At 36.4% G+C, this 16,345-nt stretch overlaps 1 protein-coding gene across 2 annotated transcripts in view; it reads right to left on the minus strand.

Annotated features, from left to right (window-relative positions):
• The window catches only part of Gls (glutaminase), a 76,779-nt gene that overhangs the window by 4,211 nt on the left and 56,223 nt on the right, over positions 1-16,345 (minus strand). The window contains exons 15-17 of one of the 2 annotated variants that reach the window (XM_076866825.2): positions 2,424-2,485; positions 1,466-1,542; positions 1,289-1,352 (exon numbers count right to left, since the gene is read on the minus strand). In XM_076866825.2, coding sequence (XP_076722940.1) covers positions 1,289-1,352; positions 1,466-1,542; positions 2,424-2,485 — 203 coding nt within the window. The remainder of the gene's footprint in view (positions 1-1,288; positions 1,353-1,465; positions 1,543-2,423; positions 2,486-16,345) is intronic. The other variant, XM_076866828.2, reaches the window with a different exon arrangement.

Below are 16,345 nucleotides of genomic sequence, written 5' to 3' on the forward strand. Positions count from 1 at the left end.
CTCAAGATGGGCTCTTTTACTTCTGCATTCTTAGAGGCCAACTTGGGGAGGGGTTCAAATATATAAAAACACAGTAAATATTTCTAGCATATACTAGTGTTTACTAGGAATTATAAACACAGGGGAAATATTCTTTTGGTTTCTTCCTCTATAAAGAGCTGAGAAGGGTATTACATTTGGGGATAAATGGGAGAATTGTCACCCTAACTTGAGGTTTTGGAATACTGCCACAAATAGTCCTCGTGTTATTTAAATAATTATAGGAGTAAAGTTAGATAAGCAGATGTGTTACCACACTCGCACACTGTTCAGACACTAACATAACTTCTCATTTCTTACAAGCTGAACCAATGAGATCCAGGCCCTAATTTTTAAAAAGTAGATATAGTTTAGTAAACACATTTAATACCTAGAGAGTAATCAACTTGCTCTAAACTTAATACAGTAACTCCCATTCCTCAGACATCAAATCCACAGTCCTTATACATAGCAAAACTCTAAATCAAATATTTCTTACTCATGTTATTCTAACCCTTTATTCTCAATACTCACTGACTCATCTGCTCTACTCCAATAAATAACATCAAGTATTGTGAGTGCACAGTTTACTATACATGGTCATGCCATGGGCTCTTATCCCTGCATTGCTCACTTTGTGGACAGCATTTGCCACAGGAAGAGTAGTAGTTTGCCATGTGGACCAGGAGGGAGAGGAAAGGACCAGAAAACATCCCAGGCAAATTCTTCCTACTATAGATTGAACGCTGATCTTTTCCCCAAAATCACTGGCTAGAATTCAACTTCCACAAAGCCTGCTAAAGCTTTCTACCCAAATCTCAGACTTTCAGCAAACTCCAATGTATTCATTATAGAGTTCTTTTTCAGAAGCTTTCTTACACATTCTTCATATGCCCCTCAAGATGGGCTCTTTTGCTTCTGCATTCTTATATGTTTATCCTGTCTCCCCTGCGTAGTTAAAAGCCCTGTGAGTACAGAATTTCTATTTTCTCTTTCCAAACACAAAGAACTTTCTTCTTCATGTAGTGTGTGGACTGATAGTCAAGGCTGAAATTTTCTAATAATAATACCATTCTTAGATAAGAAATAGGATATGGGAGATCAGATAACCCATCTAGCAGAAACAAGGTTTTGTTTATTGCCTCTGGAAAGACACCACAGCAGATTCAAATGCCTTAGTGGCTTTACATATGCCATCACTTAAATACTGTAGTCCAGTATAATCAAATACTGACTTGCCCATTATGGTAAAAGGTATGTAAGTGCTTACCTGTCCTTGGGGAAGGGATTTACTTTGCAAGCTTCCAGCAAAAATTTAACGACTTCAACATGACCTACCCCCCACCCCCGCAAAAAAAAAAAAAAAAAAAAAAAAAAAACAGATATTAGTATTGAGTAGAAGTTAACTCTGGGGAAAATAATAATAAATGACTGGTTTATGTATTACCCTCTGCAGCAGCTACATGAAGTGCTGTTCTGGAATCATAATCCCGCTGTTCCATATCCATGGCTGACAAAGCAAATCTGAAAATTCATAAGCATAGCTATTCAGTATATATAAAACAAATTCAGTTCACACTGTAACATTCACTCTCTAAATTTAACCTCAGGGCCTGTCAGACGCCATCCTTTGCCAGGCTCATTAATGTTAACTAGAGTCCCTGTTCATTCAGTACCCAGGTGTCCTGGGAAATGCCACCTCACCTCGTCCTTATCTTTGCTATTTGGGGGTAGGATGAAATATTAACCATCTCTCACAGAATTAAGTTTTATCACGCTATTATTCAAACTCCAGAAGAAAGACACACCTATACCAAATTTTATGTCTCAACAGGGCAAGAAGCTAATAGTAAAGTTATATGTCTTCACAGAGATTCCCATTCTTTAATCTGATACTTTACATTCTACAATTTATGAGTACTGACTGGACTTTGAAACAAATGTAGAAATTAAGCCTATACATCTTTCCATTTAAAGGTCAGTTGCAACTCTATACAAGAGACTTTATATTAAGTATTCGGTAGTAGATGGCCTTTCCGATTCTGATGATTTACAGGACACCATATTCCCCATCTTTGTCCCATCCCCCCACCAGAGATGGGGAGTGAATGTGGAATGGGGAGGTACTGTCCAATAATGGTAAACCCTAATATTAATTAGCCAGGTTAGTTGGATAAGTTACCATTTGGGAATGTAGATATCTAGGCTTTTCTAAAAGGTGGAAAAGAACGAGACTGGGCTGCAGGCCTAAAGCATTGAACATGGGGGTTTAATAAAAATTTTGTTTGGGTTGTTTTTATTAGAGGGAAATGGAAGTGAGAACTTAGCCTTGATGCTAGGCTGCTAACCTAGCGTCAACTTCACAATAATGGAAAACCACATGCTAATCCACCCAGACAACATACCTTCGAAGTGCAGATACATCTCCAGTGTATGCAGCAAACAAAAGGTTTATCACTGACTTTACCTGTGAAGAAAAGAAAGTTCAGACATTCACAGGAAAAGACAAACCCACAGTGTTCAACTGTCACTGGTTATTTCCATGTGCTTGGAGTACTTCAGCTGGATCACTCGCAAAAGGTTATCGAGTACACTTCTATAACCAAATGTACACATGTGTGGTATTTGCTTCTTTTAACAGTATTATGAAGGAAGATTCAATAATAAAGATAAGGTTCATGAGGGAAGGAATGGAATGATACCAGTTGGCACAAGAGTGGAAGCTCACAATCTGCTATTTGGGGCAACTGAAAATGCTTTAGCACTCTTCTCATTTAGCATGTCTCAATTCTGTGAGCAAGTTTGTATACTGATAAAAGTCATCACATGATTAAAAACTAAATCATGCTATTTTAAGTATCTAATCCCTGCCAGCAATAACATTCCTCTCCACTAACTGGATTCCTTGCAAATCTTCAAAGACAAAATTCAGTATTTAACATCTTAAACTTAGGAATAGGGCTGTACTTCACTGAGGTTTTTGTTTCCCTGCCCATCAGGAACAAATTAGAGCATTTAGAGAACCCATAAAACTGCTTAAAAGGTGGATCAACTCAGCAATGTTGATGAAAAACTACACTACTGATCATACAATTTGTTGGTAAATATTTTATAAATTTCCAGTTTGTCTTGTACTTTATAACCTCAACATTCGTATTGATGACCCAACTAACATTAGACGCAATGGTAAGAAATGAAAACTCAATGGGAGGGATGGAAAGTAACCTAGTTCTCCACAAACAACCTAGTTCTGGAGCTGTGCTTCAAGATCTTAAACTGGACATTCTGTTTGTGTTATGGCCTCCCACAACCTGTAAATTTTTAAAAACTAACTAACTGACCAGTATTTTCTAAGCCTGTTTTGTAGCAAAACTAGTCTGTAAGATGCTCCATGAAAATAAGGGGCCTGTGATCAGATATATCCTTAAAATATTAAATCTCCTTGGGAGATTCATGAACATATGAGAGGCCTTGCAGAGTTCTGAATATAGGAACTACCTGAGCTGTATACCTCCAAAATAACACTACCGGCCATTAGTGTTGGTATCCTTTAAAAAGCTAATACTCCTTCAGTCCATTAACTTCCCTTCCTGCCATTCTTTACTACTGCTGCCCATCCTGGCCCCTGAAGTCAGTCCCTCTGAACAGTCCAGACAATGTTCTGTATGGAGGTGGGAGAAAGTTACATCCAGAATACTCTTTAATATATAAGTATCCCCCAACCATCCCATTTCTAGTCATCTAACTCTTATACCTCAAATTGATACATTTTAGGGAAAGGAGGTAAACATGCACATAGTCTTTTTTAAAGTCTGGGTAACTCTGATATGCTCTTTTGGGTTATGCACCATTTTTTTTTCTATTTTTTTAGGTGCTCTTGGCATCTTTTTTAGTGGTATCGGTTCTAAATCCTTTCTCGGAATTCCCCTTGTGCTCTTTGACTACAGAATGCTGCTTAACTACCAGAGACCATTCATACTTCCCACTGGTCTCTCATTGCTAGTTGACAATTATTTTTTCATTAGTTTCCTTTATACTTTATTCAGGTCTTTAACACCAGAGGCCACTCATAGAACAGTGATGACCCTGAATATTTTACCGGGGGAAAAAACACCTCTCATCTCTCCCCTCATTTTTATGCAGAGTACTTACTTAATACCTATTCTTTTTCCCTCTGTGCCTCAAACCAAAAAGTTATCCATCCTTCCTCACTGCCAAGATCTGCTTCTTTACCCGTTCCTTCACACAGTCTTCCAGACCTCCTAACTGTGCTCCCTTAACACTTTTGTTTCTAGCTTCTCCAACCTCTTTCTTCACTGGTTCCCTTATGTCTGCCTTAATGCAGACACAGCATCCCATTTTGAAAAACTAACACTTGACCCTCTTATTCCCTTTATCAGTGCATATTTTTGCAAGTATTTTATACTTTTGAATTCTCTGAAAATTATCTTCATATTCGCTGTTGCCTCTGAACAGTACTCTAAGAAGTTCCAGCAGTTTCCTAAGTCCTGATTCCTCTTGTCCTCCTCACACTCCCCACTCTCTCAGGACTTTTCTCCCAACACACTGCTCCTCCTGCTGGCTCCTTTGCACATCCCCTGCCCACTTTCCACTGTCTAATTATACTTCAAGTCAGTCTCCATATTTCTTGGTTTTCAACATAATGTCCCTCGAATGTTTCATATGTACCTCTGGGCAGAATGACATTTCAATCTAGATCTTTAATCACTGTACCTAAACACCAACCCTATAGCTCTACTTGACTGCCACACTAAAACTTCAAACTCAAAAACAGTAACAATATTGACAGCTGCCCATTCTCGCTCCAGAAGTCTGCATCTACCTGTCTACTTGACATTACCTTCAGGTATTTCAGGGGTGTCTCAGAACTTGATTTGTTTTGCCTTCCCTGACTTCCAGTCAGCTCTTCCAGAATCTCCCATTTAGGGATGACACTGTAATTCATGCAGTTGCTCATTCTAATGCCCCAGAAGTCACTCAAGACTGCTGCATTTAAGTCTCCACAGCCATTTAGGGGTACCCAGCCAGCTTCTTCCCACCAAGGTATCCAGGGAAGAAGGAAGCCTTCTTCACTCAGAGATAAGGAGCAGATCTGCTTCTGCCCAGAAACAATTACTAATTCACACAAGTCCACCACACAGACCCTGAGAATACTCCTTGTGTTCCTTCTCTCATAACCACATCTAGCTCATCAACAATCCTCCCCCCACTTCTCACTACCTCTTCTCTACTGCTGTAGGTCTATCTGAGCTACAAGCTTGCTTCACCTAGAGGGATGGGACAGCCTCCCAACTGTTCCTCCTATTTAACTGCTAACATAGGAATCTCATGAAAACATCGAGGTACTTGCTGTTTATCAGACCAAGAATCAAAGACCAAGAATCAAATTCCAACTCTCAAGCATGGCTTGCATATCCAAATGCTCTGCTCCCCAGTTACACTGCACATCTGGTTCCCTACCACTTCTTCTTGCTGGGCTTCAGGTCCTCAGCACATAGGTGGTATCAAATCTCCCAAAGTATCAAATCCCTTCATTCAGGTTTTATCCAATGTTATCCTGCAGACTGAAACACCCGCTTTCCATCACTCCTTATCCCTTACTTTGTTAACTCTCTCCATGGAAATTGTCACATAATATTCTCTCTTGTTCATTAAATATAAGCTCTTATCTTTCTCATTAAATATAAGCTCCATGTGGGCAGAGATTGTCTAGTCTTTCTCCACCGTAATCCCAGTGCCTTCCACATGTAATACATGACTATTAAATATCTATAGACTAATTAAGTGAATATTCTCTCCCAAAGTATCAAATATTCAGTTTGTTACCACCTTTTGGGTATTAAGAGTATAATCATTATCAATCACTTCAACTTCTCCATCTTCATGTATTATATTACCAGATTTATTCAATCCTTCTACCTGATGCCTCTGCTTCTCAATCCTTCCACTTCCCAAAAGCTTTCCACATATTTCTAATCATCTTCTCAAAGCATTGCTTTGATCACAGGTTTCTAAGTAGGGGAGTTTTGTGACACAATTTAAATTCTTTAGTCTTGCATTCAAGTTTCTTCAGGTTAATTTTTTTTCTCTTAACCTTGACAGAGTAAAATAGATCTTACTGCCCTTGTTGTGTCTTGATGTCTGCACTCTTCTCTCCCTTTAAAAACTCCCAGATTCCCAAATTCTTACCTACCCTCCAAGGCTAGTATGAAATGCCCTTTCTTGCTGCCACACCTCCCCAGACCAAATCATCCCAGCATTCATTTTCCATATAGTTTATTGCCAGTTGCCCACACAGTGCCCTGACAGCACATGTCAGGGTAGAGTCATCAATTAGACACTCCTGTCCCACCACAACCGTGAATATAACTTCTGCCCCTTTTAAGCCAGAGAGTCATGCTATTCCCCGAAAGCATCCTTTCTCTCCTCATTTTTCAATGAAATGTTATTCTTATCCCAACTCTGTGAATGCTAATTTCTTAAATCAGAAGTAATCTCCTTTGATAGGAATGTTAATCAGTACAACCATCATGGAAAACAGTACAGAGGGGGAAGAAAAACAGTATAGAGGTGACTCAATATTTTAAAAATAGAACTACTACAGAATCCAGCTACACCACTCCTAGGTATATATCCAAAGGAAATGAAATAGGCATACAAAAGAGACACCTGCACACCAGTGTTTATTGTGACATTATTTACAATGGCCAAAATATGGGATTGGTCTAGGTGCTCATCCACAGATGAATGGATAGAGAGAAAATGGTACATATACACAATGAAGTATTATTCAGAGTATCATCAGTCTTCATAAGGAAGAATAAAATCCTGTTTTTTGTAGGAAAAGGAATGGAACCGGAAGTCATCAAGCTAACTGAAAAAAGCCAGACACAGAAAGACAAGTATCTCGTGTTTTCTCTTGTATAGGGGTGTGGGGGAGAACCGAAAGTAGAAGAGGAACTATTAAGGACAAGGAAGGAGGCCAGGGAAAGGAAGAGGAGGATGAGAGAAGTTAAAATTGGGGCAGGTAGACCTGATCAATACACAATATATGCATGTATAGAACTGTCATAATGAAATTGTACAGTAATTGTACAAATAATGTGTTAATGTAAAAATAATATAATCTTCTCCCACATTTGCTATACTATATCTCAAATGACCATGTGGGACATTTACTTGTGTACATTATTAATTACCATAGTTCTCCTTAAAAATATATTTGCTCTTCTAAGCAATAAATCCTCATTTATTTCAGTGACTATATATATGAACTGTGTCTCTTTTTAAATTCTGAATTTGGACCAAACTACTTTGAAGAGATATTACATATATAAGCTTAGTCAATTATTCAATGTTTTAAAAGTTCTAAAAGAACGTTTCTTATAAATAAAGTCCATTGAAGAATTATATTAGAATATAATTAGTTTATTCAGAGTATGTTAACAGTTTATTTTCAAGCATATTTCATCTCAGAAATAAATATGAGAGTAAAGGAGAAAACCTCAATGTACAAAGGCTTTCAGACAAATGTGGGGGGCATTAGCTTGCCCTAAAAAAATTATTAAAAAGTAATATAGGGGGTTGGGATTGTGGCTCAGTGGTAGAGTGCCTGCCTAGCATGTGTGAGGCACTGGATTAGATTCTCAGCACAACATACAAACAAATAAAGGTCCATCAACAGCTAATAAAATATTTTTAAAAATTAGCATGGAAGTTTGTTGTTTTTCCCATGAAAACAAAAAGCTAACTTCAGGGATAAATTTAGTCCAAACCAGAAAACTGGAGTTTAATCCCCAAATGAATGTCACTTTTCCCAAAACAGGAAAGCTCTAGAAGGCAGTATATGCACAGGCCCCATTTAAAAGTCAAACCACAAACGCCTCTTCATTCCAGCAAACAGCCCCCTAGATTTTAAGTCTGCATAAATCATGAGCTATGGGTGGAAAGTCAAGAAAGAAAATGAAATTAAGTTTTAAGACAACAGATGGATTGTTAGTTCAATTAGGAACAGTCCATTTCCTGCTCTGCTAAAAGAATTTCACCAATATTCCCAACTAAACTGACACACCTTTATAAGGTTTTACTACAGCCAACAACCTGAAGGCGTAGGCACCCCAGAAGTTCACTCATTCACCTCCAACAACTCTTGCAAAAAATGTAGGTGTGCTATCCTTTGATGGAGGTTCATTCCCTAATTCCCCACAGCATATTTGAGTTGTGTTCACTTTAAAACACCTGTCTATATAGCTAAAGTCCAGAAAATAATGGGTTAACAGTAACCGTCAGTGGCATGAAAGCTGTATTTTGATAAATCATTCACCATGAATCATTCTTCAATAACATAGAAGCAACTATGGCTCTTTAAATTAGGGGCTCAAGATGTTTAACATATTCCTCACCAGGGGAAAGAGAAATTCCACTTGGGTAGACAGTCATTAAAAAGTCATAAATTCCATGTTAACAGTTTTCCCTTCGTCTTGTAGATTTTTCCACTACTACTACATTTTCCTTATCAAATCGCTTCTCAGAACCAGACAACCTTATCTTAGTTTATTTGTACAAAGTCACCACAACAGTGGGACAAAAATGTTCCAGTTCACATGAGTTCACTTGACACTGCATGCCTGGCGTACCAAAACCTCACTCTTCCCACAAAGCTGGAAGCAGGTAGAAGGTTCAATCAATTTTACCAGTCACGAGATGTTCTTAGGTCATCACTCCTATCGTTCTCCTATTTATTTTGGACTTGTTTAGAAGCTGAATTGTTTGACTTTTATCTCCTCCTTCCGAATTTCCTGATAACTCTGTACTTATAACTAATCATATCACTTTGTACCTATATAATGGATGACCCTAAAAAAATTCAACATTTGAACAGTTTTAACTGCTTTTTAAAAATCCCTGACAGGGGCTGCAGTTGTGGTTCAGTGGTAGAGTGCGGGCACACGTGAAGCAATGGGTTTGATCCCCAGCACCACATAAAAATGAATAAATAAAGGTACTGTGCCCATCTAGAACTAAAAATATTTTTTAAAAAAATCCCTGATAAGCTGGAGATAGAATTCATTGGTGGATATATTGTATTTATTACCACCACTGAGATTCTGAGGGTTGGCTCAAGTTCATTTAACATGTGAACTAGTGGTACAGCTGGTACAAAACTCAGACATCTGCATTCTCAGTTCTGTAGGATTTGACCTTGACAGCGCATTGTCCTTAAGAGATCTTATCTTCTTATCCAAAGGACAGAAAGCAATCAAAAGATTAAATAGCAAGTTAGCTCTAATTCATAAAGGTCCTTTGCTAAATATTGAAAGAAAGAGGGAATGGAAAGAAAAGGAGGAGGAAGAAAGGGACAGAGAGTGGAAAGGTTGGTTTGTCAGTTTTACACTTTACTTCCAACTACTTTATGTCAACTCTATTAGCAACTGCAAAACTAACATTTCCCTTGGTTTTCATCCTTAGTTTCTGTCTTCATACAAAGACTACTTAAGTCTTTTGGAGTGGCTTTAATGAAAAGAATACAGCAGGTAACTGAAAAGCCACCCTTCTGTTTCTATCATGTCTAGTTTGATGTAAACTGAGCTCTCATTTCCAGTTCATCACAGTATCTATTGTCATGGAATAGATACTCTCTTCATCTGTTAAATAAACCATCATGCCTGCAGATCCAATTTTGTTTTAAAAGCTTCACTCCAAGTTGGCTGTTTATAGCGTTTAAATGAAGATAAGCTTCCGGACTTATTTTATAAATATTTTTCTTAAGGTCATGTAAACACATATGAACCTATTATAGTATAGCTAAAAGAAAATTTTAAGTTGCCAACAGATATAAATTAAATGCCTCAAAGGCAAAGGTAAATATATCTATACAAAGTATATGTGATCAAAGATATTTCCTCTTTCTTTACTACTAAGCTTATTTAATATTGGTAAGGATGTTTAAAACAAAATTATAATGCTTTTATGATTGGATAGTCTAAGGTATGATGCTACATGTTCCTAAGCTTTCCAATGATTTATTCAAAGATATTAATATACTATATATAGACAACACTAATCCAAATGACAAGATCAGAGAATCAGAATCAATCCTTTATGGGGAAAGCAATGCACCCATTTCATGACCGTGTTTCTAAATTTGTACACAAATACAGAAAGTTCTCATATGGTAATTTCAAAAGAGAGAAATAAATCATACAGCAAATTTTATTCTAAAGGAAATTTCTATCTTACAGAAATTTCACTTAAAAAATACAAGGTCAGCTAGGTGCAGTAGTGCACATTTGTAATCCCAACAACTCAGGAGGCTGAGGCAGGAGGATAGCAAATTCAGCCCTAAGCAACTGAGCCAGGCCCTCAGCAACTTAGCAAGACCCTGTTTCAAAATAAAAAATAAAAACCCTCAGCAACTTAGCAAGACCCTGTTTCAAAATAAAAAATAAAAAGAGCTTGGAGTGTGGCTCAGGGGTAGTCGCCCCTGGGTTTAATCCCTGGTACCAAATTAATGAATGAATGAGAAATATATGTAATAAATAAAAACATATATATATATGTGTGTGTGTGTGTGTTTATGTTTATATATATATATATATATATATATTTTTTTTTTTTTTCAAAACAACAGCTCCAAAGCATTCTGCTCTTGGTTAAGCTAAATAATAAACTCTTTTAAGGAAACCATTTCAATCTATCAATGAGTAGATTAGCAGAAATAATTTCACTTATTGGTAAGCTAAGAAGTCCTAATGGTATCCAAAAAAATCTGACACATCATGAAGCAAAATGTTACATTACATCTTCACAACAAAATGTTAAGATGAAACACCTCCTCTTTCTTGACTGAGGCAAGTACTTGAAGTATTATTATTCCTGTTCTTATTCAGCTGACAGAAAACTGAAGGCTAAAATATTTAAGCAACTTGAACAGGACATCAAAGTTGTAAGTGGCCGATAGGGAATTGGGCCCAAAATGACTGATACCAGGGCCAGTGCTTGCAAATGCTGCCTATCTCTTAGGCCAAAAGATTTCCTAGCAATACCTGGGACTTCCTTGACAATGCAAAACTAAAATAAAAATAGGTTGTGATAGGAAATCAGAAAATACCAACTAAGGAATTTATAGGGATATCAGAGACACTAATTTTATACTAAGGTGCTAACCAAAGGTGTTTTTTATAAATGGGAAAACGGGGAAACAAAATAAATAATTCAGTTTGATATGTCAATACCACAAACATCAAATGGAAAAATGTTATTCTTTGTATTTAAACCTCTAAAAATGAAAAGTGTTTTAGATTAATGTGAATAAAAGCAAATATGAATACTACAGCATTGGCAACAAATTAACAGCTTCTTATCTCAGTGGCTCATATTATTTGGGTAAATGTCAATAAATGGTCTAAAAAGATACCAATGAACTCAAGCATCTCTCCTTTTATACTTGATTATAAAAGTAGCTAACAATATACCTTTGTGTGGTTTGAAAAACAGTATTCCTAATTAAATAGTAGCAAGTAGAAGAAAAATAGAAATTTGAGCAAGGTCAAAGGTAGCTATTCCTTTGAAAACAAAACTGCCTTTCCCATGTGACAACCCCAAAGAGCATATGCACTCCCCTGACAAAGTTCTCATGTACTTTCTTCCTAACCTCTTCCTGTCTAATACAAATATTTGTAAAACTTCATGAAGATTAGTTATATCATATTATGTGTTTAGACAGAAGACAAGATACCACACTTCTAGAATAGGTGTTGTTTTATTAATAATTTTTATTATAACTAAAAAACAAGTACACAAAACCCCAAATAGATGAAGAACCTAAAAGCAAAATAACACAGGAAATAAAATTGGTCACCAAATACTTACACATATTACTTCAAAGAAAAATAAAATCAGGGTTATTGGAATCAAAAGATTCTTACAAAGACTCCATCTTGTGTAAATTAAAATTAAATAAATACAAATATAAACCAGATTGCTAAAAAGATGGGGCTCTATTTCTGCTGAAAAAGAAAAAGTTTTGGCAGTGGTATAGGCAGAATTATGTCTTCAACTCGAGTTTAAAGATCCATCTCTTTTAGCATGCCCTAGATGCTGCTACTATAACAAAGCAAGGCATAGGGACATAGGTTTACTCTAGTTACTCCAGCCACCAGATAGTCTTAACTGACTGCCTTGATATTAAGGAGAAAAAAAAAAAATCCCTTAATTCCATGTGTCTTTAGAGAAACACACTTAACTCTGTATCTTTCATGTTTACTTCAGAGCTCTATTATGAAGGGTCCAGTATGTGTACTTTATGAACCACACACAAAGAAATGTAACAATGCTTCCCTACTGCTTAATCAAATCGGTTTCACAGCCTTTCTTATTTGATTACTACTCAAGTTACAATATCAAGCTGTGCCAACACATTACACAGGAAGCTGCGAGAAAAGGATGTTTTAAGAACCTCAAAAATAAGTCATTTAAAGTTTGATAGGTATCTCTGTGTGTCTAACTTTACATTGCTCTCTGTGAATATAAAATCACTCTAGCACCATTTTTCAGGTCTTAATCACTAGATTGTTTAGCATCTATCTATATTTTAGTATTTACAATTCTTAGTAATATTTTATTCTGTGAGGTGAGGCATGGCACAGTTATACACAGAATTCACTTGTTCATGTAATATGTATTAGTTGTAAGTAAGACAAACCAAATTCTAAAAGGAAAAAAAAATAATCCTCCAATGCAAATCTTTTATGCAAGAAGGGTTCAAAATAGATTCCAAAGCCTGTCGTTAAAACTGGTATCTGGTAAATGCCCTAAAATACTCTGTCTGATCTTCCGTAGTTCCTACCTGCCTAAATTCAAATTCAGGACACAGTCACAGGATACTAAGAGTAACAAGATGGTATTTGCCATTGCTAAAAATCCAGGGTCACCAACCTCAGTGGTATTCTGAAAACACTGCTAGGTTTCCTTCAGCTTTCTCTCCTACTTTACAGCAAACATTTCCTATCTTCCCTATTCTTTGAAACTTCACACATCTCCCCAACCCATTTTCAAAAGAAAGCCTTCCTTCATACTCTTCAGGAAAAGATAGCTGATACCCCCTTAACCCAGCTGTGTCTGTAAACCTTTCTGCCTTTCTGTGTCCTATTTTATTGGAGGAGGTGCCCTTCCTGCCACCAAAACTGTGACCCCATTTTTTTTCAGGGACCTCACTTTTTTGGCAATGCCTGAGTCTTTTGTCTACTATAAGCTCTCATTTTTTACAGGATCTCCTTCTCCTTTCCCCCAACTTCCTTTTCAAAATTCTGTGGTACTAGAGATTGAACCCAGGGGCACTCTATAACTGAGCTATATCCCCAGCCCTTTTTATTTATTTATTTTAAAATTCTGAGACAGGCACTCACTAAGTTGCCCACACCAGTCTTGAACTTATGATTCTCCTACCTTAGTCTCAGTTGGGATTCCTGGTGCACCATCATGCCTAGCTTTACTGCATCTTTTTCTTTTTTTAAAATCATCAAATGTTCTCTAGTCCAAAAGTTCTCTGACCTTTACATCCCAAATACAATAAAGATGTTTTGAAAAGGAGAAGGCAGGTTACCAAACAATAAAAAATGGCCATGCTATCTACTATTTTTATTTTTCAAACTAATCATTTTAATACAAGAAAACCAGAATGGTTATCATATAAATGGAAAACCCTCATCTTAATTTTATTTTTACTTTAATTTTACCTTCTCTGGTTCCAAACTCCTTGAAATGTTCTTTTCCTTGACTATCTGATACATTATCCTGGATTTTTTCTCCTGTCTACTTTGCCCTAGTGGAATTGCCTTCTCTGCTACCCTACTTTTAAAAAGAGAGTTCCTTAGAATGCAATCTTTGATCTCCCCACACCTTTTTAAAAATTTCAATGCAAAGTGTGCTCTTTCTTTTGAAAAGATTTATTTTATTGGATTTTATTGATTCTTCTTAGTTATACATGATAGTAGAATCCATTGTGATAAAATTATAGACGCATAGCATATATCTTATTCTAATTAGGACCCCATTCTTGTGGGTGGGCACGATGGTTGGGTTCACTTAGATATTTTCATGTGTTCATAGGAAAATTATGTAGAGTTCTCCTTCCTTCTTACTACACACTATCTATTTCGGTAATCTCACATACCACCAATGCTCCAAATACTACAATCTCACACTGGACACACAAAATTGCATCTCCAGCTTATACCATTCTCCTAAGTTTGGGCCCATAACTGACTTCTTTCCCATCATCACTACTTAAATGTCTTACAAATCCAAATATTTCAAAGGGAAGTTAGTTCTCACACACTACTAATTGCCTACCAATTATCCACTTCTTACCCATTCCATTCTAACAGAATCTCTACTTAATAGTGGTAGCAATGTGCCCAATTAAAAGATACTTTCCTGGAGTCCCTTGTCACTAGTTTGGCCAGGGTCTGGTGGATTTCTGGAAATGATTTTTCCTGATTTAGGTATTACTCATTTCTCTCCTATCTTCTTCCACTTTTGCCATTCAGGTGAGGCTAAAAGTGGGATGGCCAGCATGCAACTACAAGGTGATAGGCATGAGGCCAACATACATTCCACCACTAAGCCTGGCAGAGCAGTTTACCTTACTAAAGGTAACAGTCCTAGATTGTTTTCCCCTTAAATGTTTTGTTATTTTAGAAACATAATCACCTACTTGTTAGTTAACTGTTAACCAAGCCCCTTTTATTTATAATCAGATCCTTTAACAGTTATAATAGCCTAAATTAAACTACTTTTTCCATACTCCTAAGGTTTGCTTCACCAATGGTCTCCATCATAGTAGATGCATCAGCTTCAGCCCTATTTTTCACACTAAAAATTGGGCAGCTAACTAGATATTTCATTCTCTTTCACACATAGGAGATGTGTGAAATAGGATAGGATATTTAGTCTAAGCCATCCTCACATCTTATGTCCCTCTCCTCAACTTTTGTCTCTCTCTAGTCTGTTTTCTACAGAATGGTGCTTAAAAATCAAGTCACATCATTCTTCTCAAAAGCTTACAAGTTTCATGTTGTACTTTAAATAAAATCTACGACTCTTAATGTGGAATCTTAAACCCTGTAAAAATGTTTCCGAGCTGGTCCACAGAACTATCTTTGGCAGAAGCACCTAGAGTACACATTAAAAATGTAGATGATTGAATCAAGCTATGGGATTGTGCCCCTAGGAAGCTGCATTTTAAAATTTGGACATCCTAACAATTCTGATGCACACTGAAATACAAGAAAGTTCACCCACTCTACATAATATGGTCCTATCTCTAAAGTCATCCAGGACCAATCTTACATCCCCTTCAACTCACTCTTCCCTGTTGTTTGTATCTTACCTTCTCAAATGTGCTAAACTCCTTTTTGTTTTGGGACCTTCAAGCCACACTAATCTATCGTCCTTTTCCACTCTTCCTCTGACTCTTAAAACTTAAGTATTATCTTTCAGGGAAAAATCAACCATACCCAACCACCAAGAGAAAATGAGGTTTTGTTATATCCTCACTTAGCACTCTTTGTGTTTCTATTACTTACTTATTATTGTTGCATTACTTAACAATTTTTTTAGATAAATAAAACATTAAAGAGATAGATGGCATTTTTGTCTGCAACTACTACCCCCCCACACACAAGAAAGCCTTTTCTGAATACTGGCATTCATGTTCTTATACTTTTAGCTTCACTGTATCCCTGGGTCTCAAAGTTTGTTACAGATGTATAAAAATGTCACTATAAGAGATACTATTTGGCAATTCACTTCCTTTATAATGGCTAAAATGAACTACATCAATATACATCAGTAGTAAATCACTTATCACCATTTAAATTATTTCAGTAATTATTTATTCAATAACTATCTCCTAGATTGCAAACATCACGAGCTAGATCATATCATTTGCATTACCTTGAAGTTTCTGGCACACAGGCAAAATATAAATACTGGTTTAATGAAGAATGAACCAGTGAATGAATAATGCTAGGGCTAATGTATACAGATGAATTGTAATAATGCTAAGGTTAAATTATATAGACTACTCCATCAAATTAAATTAGCCAAACATCCTGAATTACTTCTGTTTGTGTACTACTTAAAGAAAAACTAGTGAAATGCAAAGAGGGGGTAATAATTCCTTTTGTTTTTTACTTGGTAGAAAAAAAAAGACCTAAGGAAAAGAGAATAATTTTAAAGTTTATACACTTTTTATTATATATAGAAGAATCGAATCTTGTATATTAGCAAGACTTATACATAC

The sequence above is a fragment of the Callospermophilus lateralis genome, chromosome 9 (genome assembly GCF_048772815.1).
Source record: "Callospermophilus lateralis isolate mCalLat2 chromosome 9, mCalLat2.hap1, whole genome shotgun sequence".
Taxonomy (NCBI): domain Eukaryota; kingdom Metazoa; phylum Chordata; class Mammalia; order Rodentia; family Sciuridae; genus Callospermophilus; species Callospermophilus lateralis.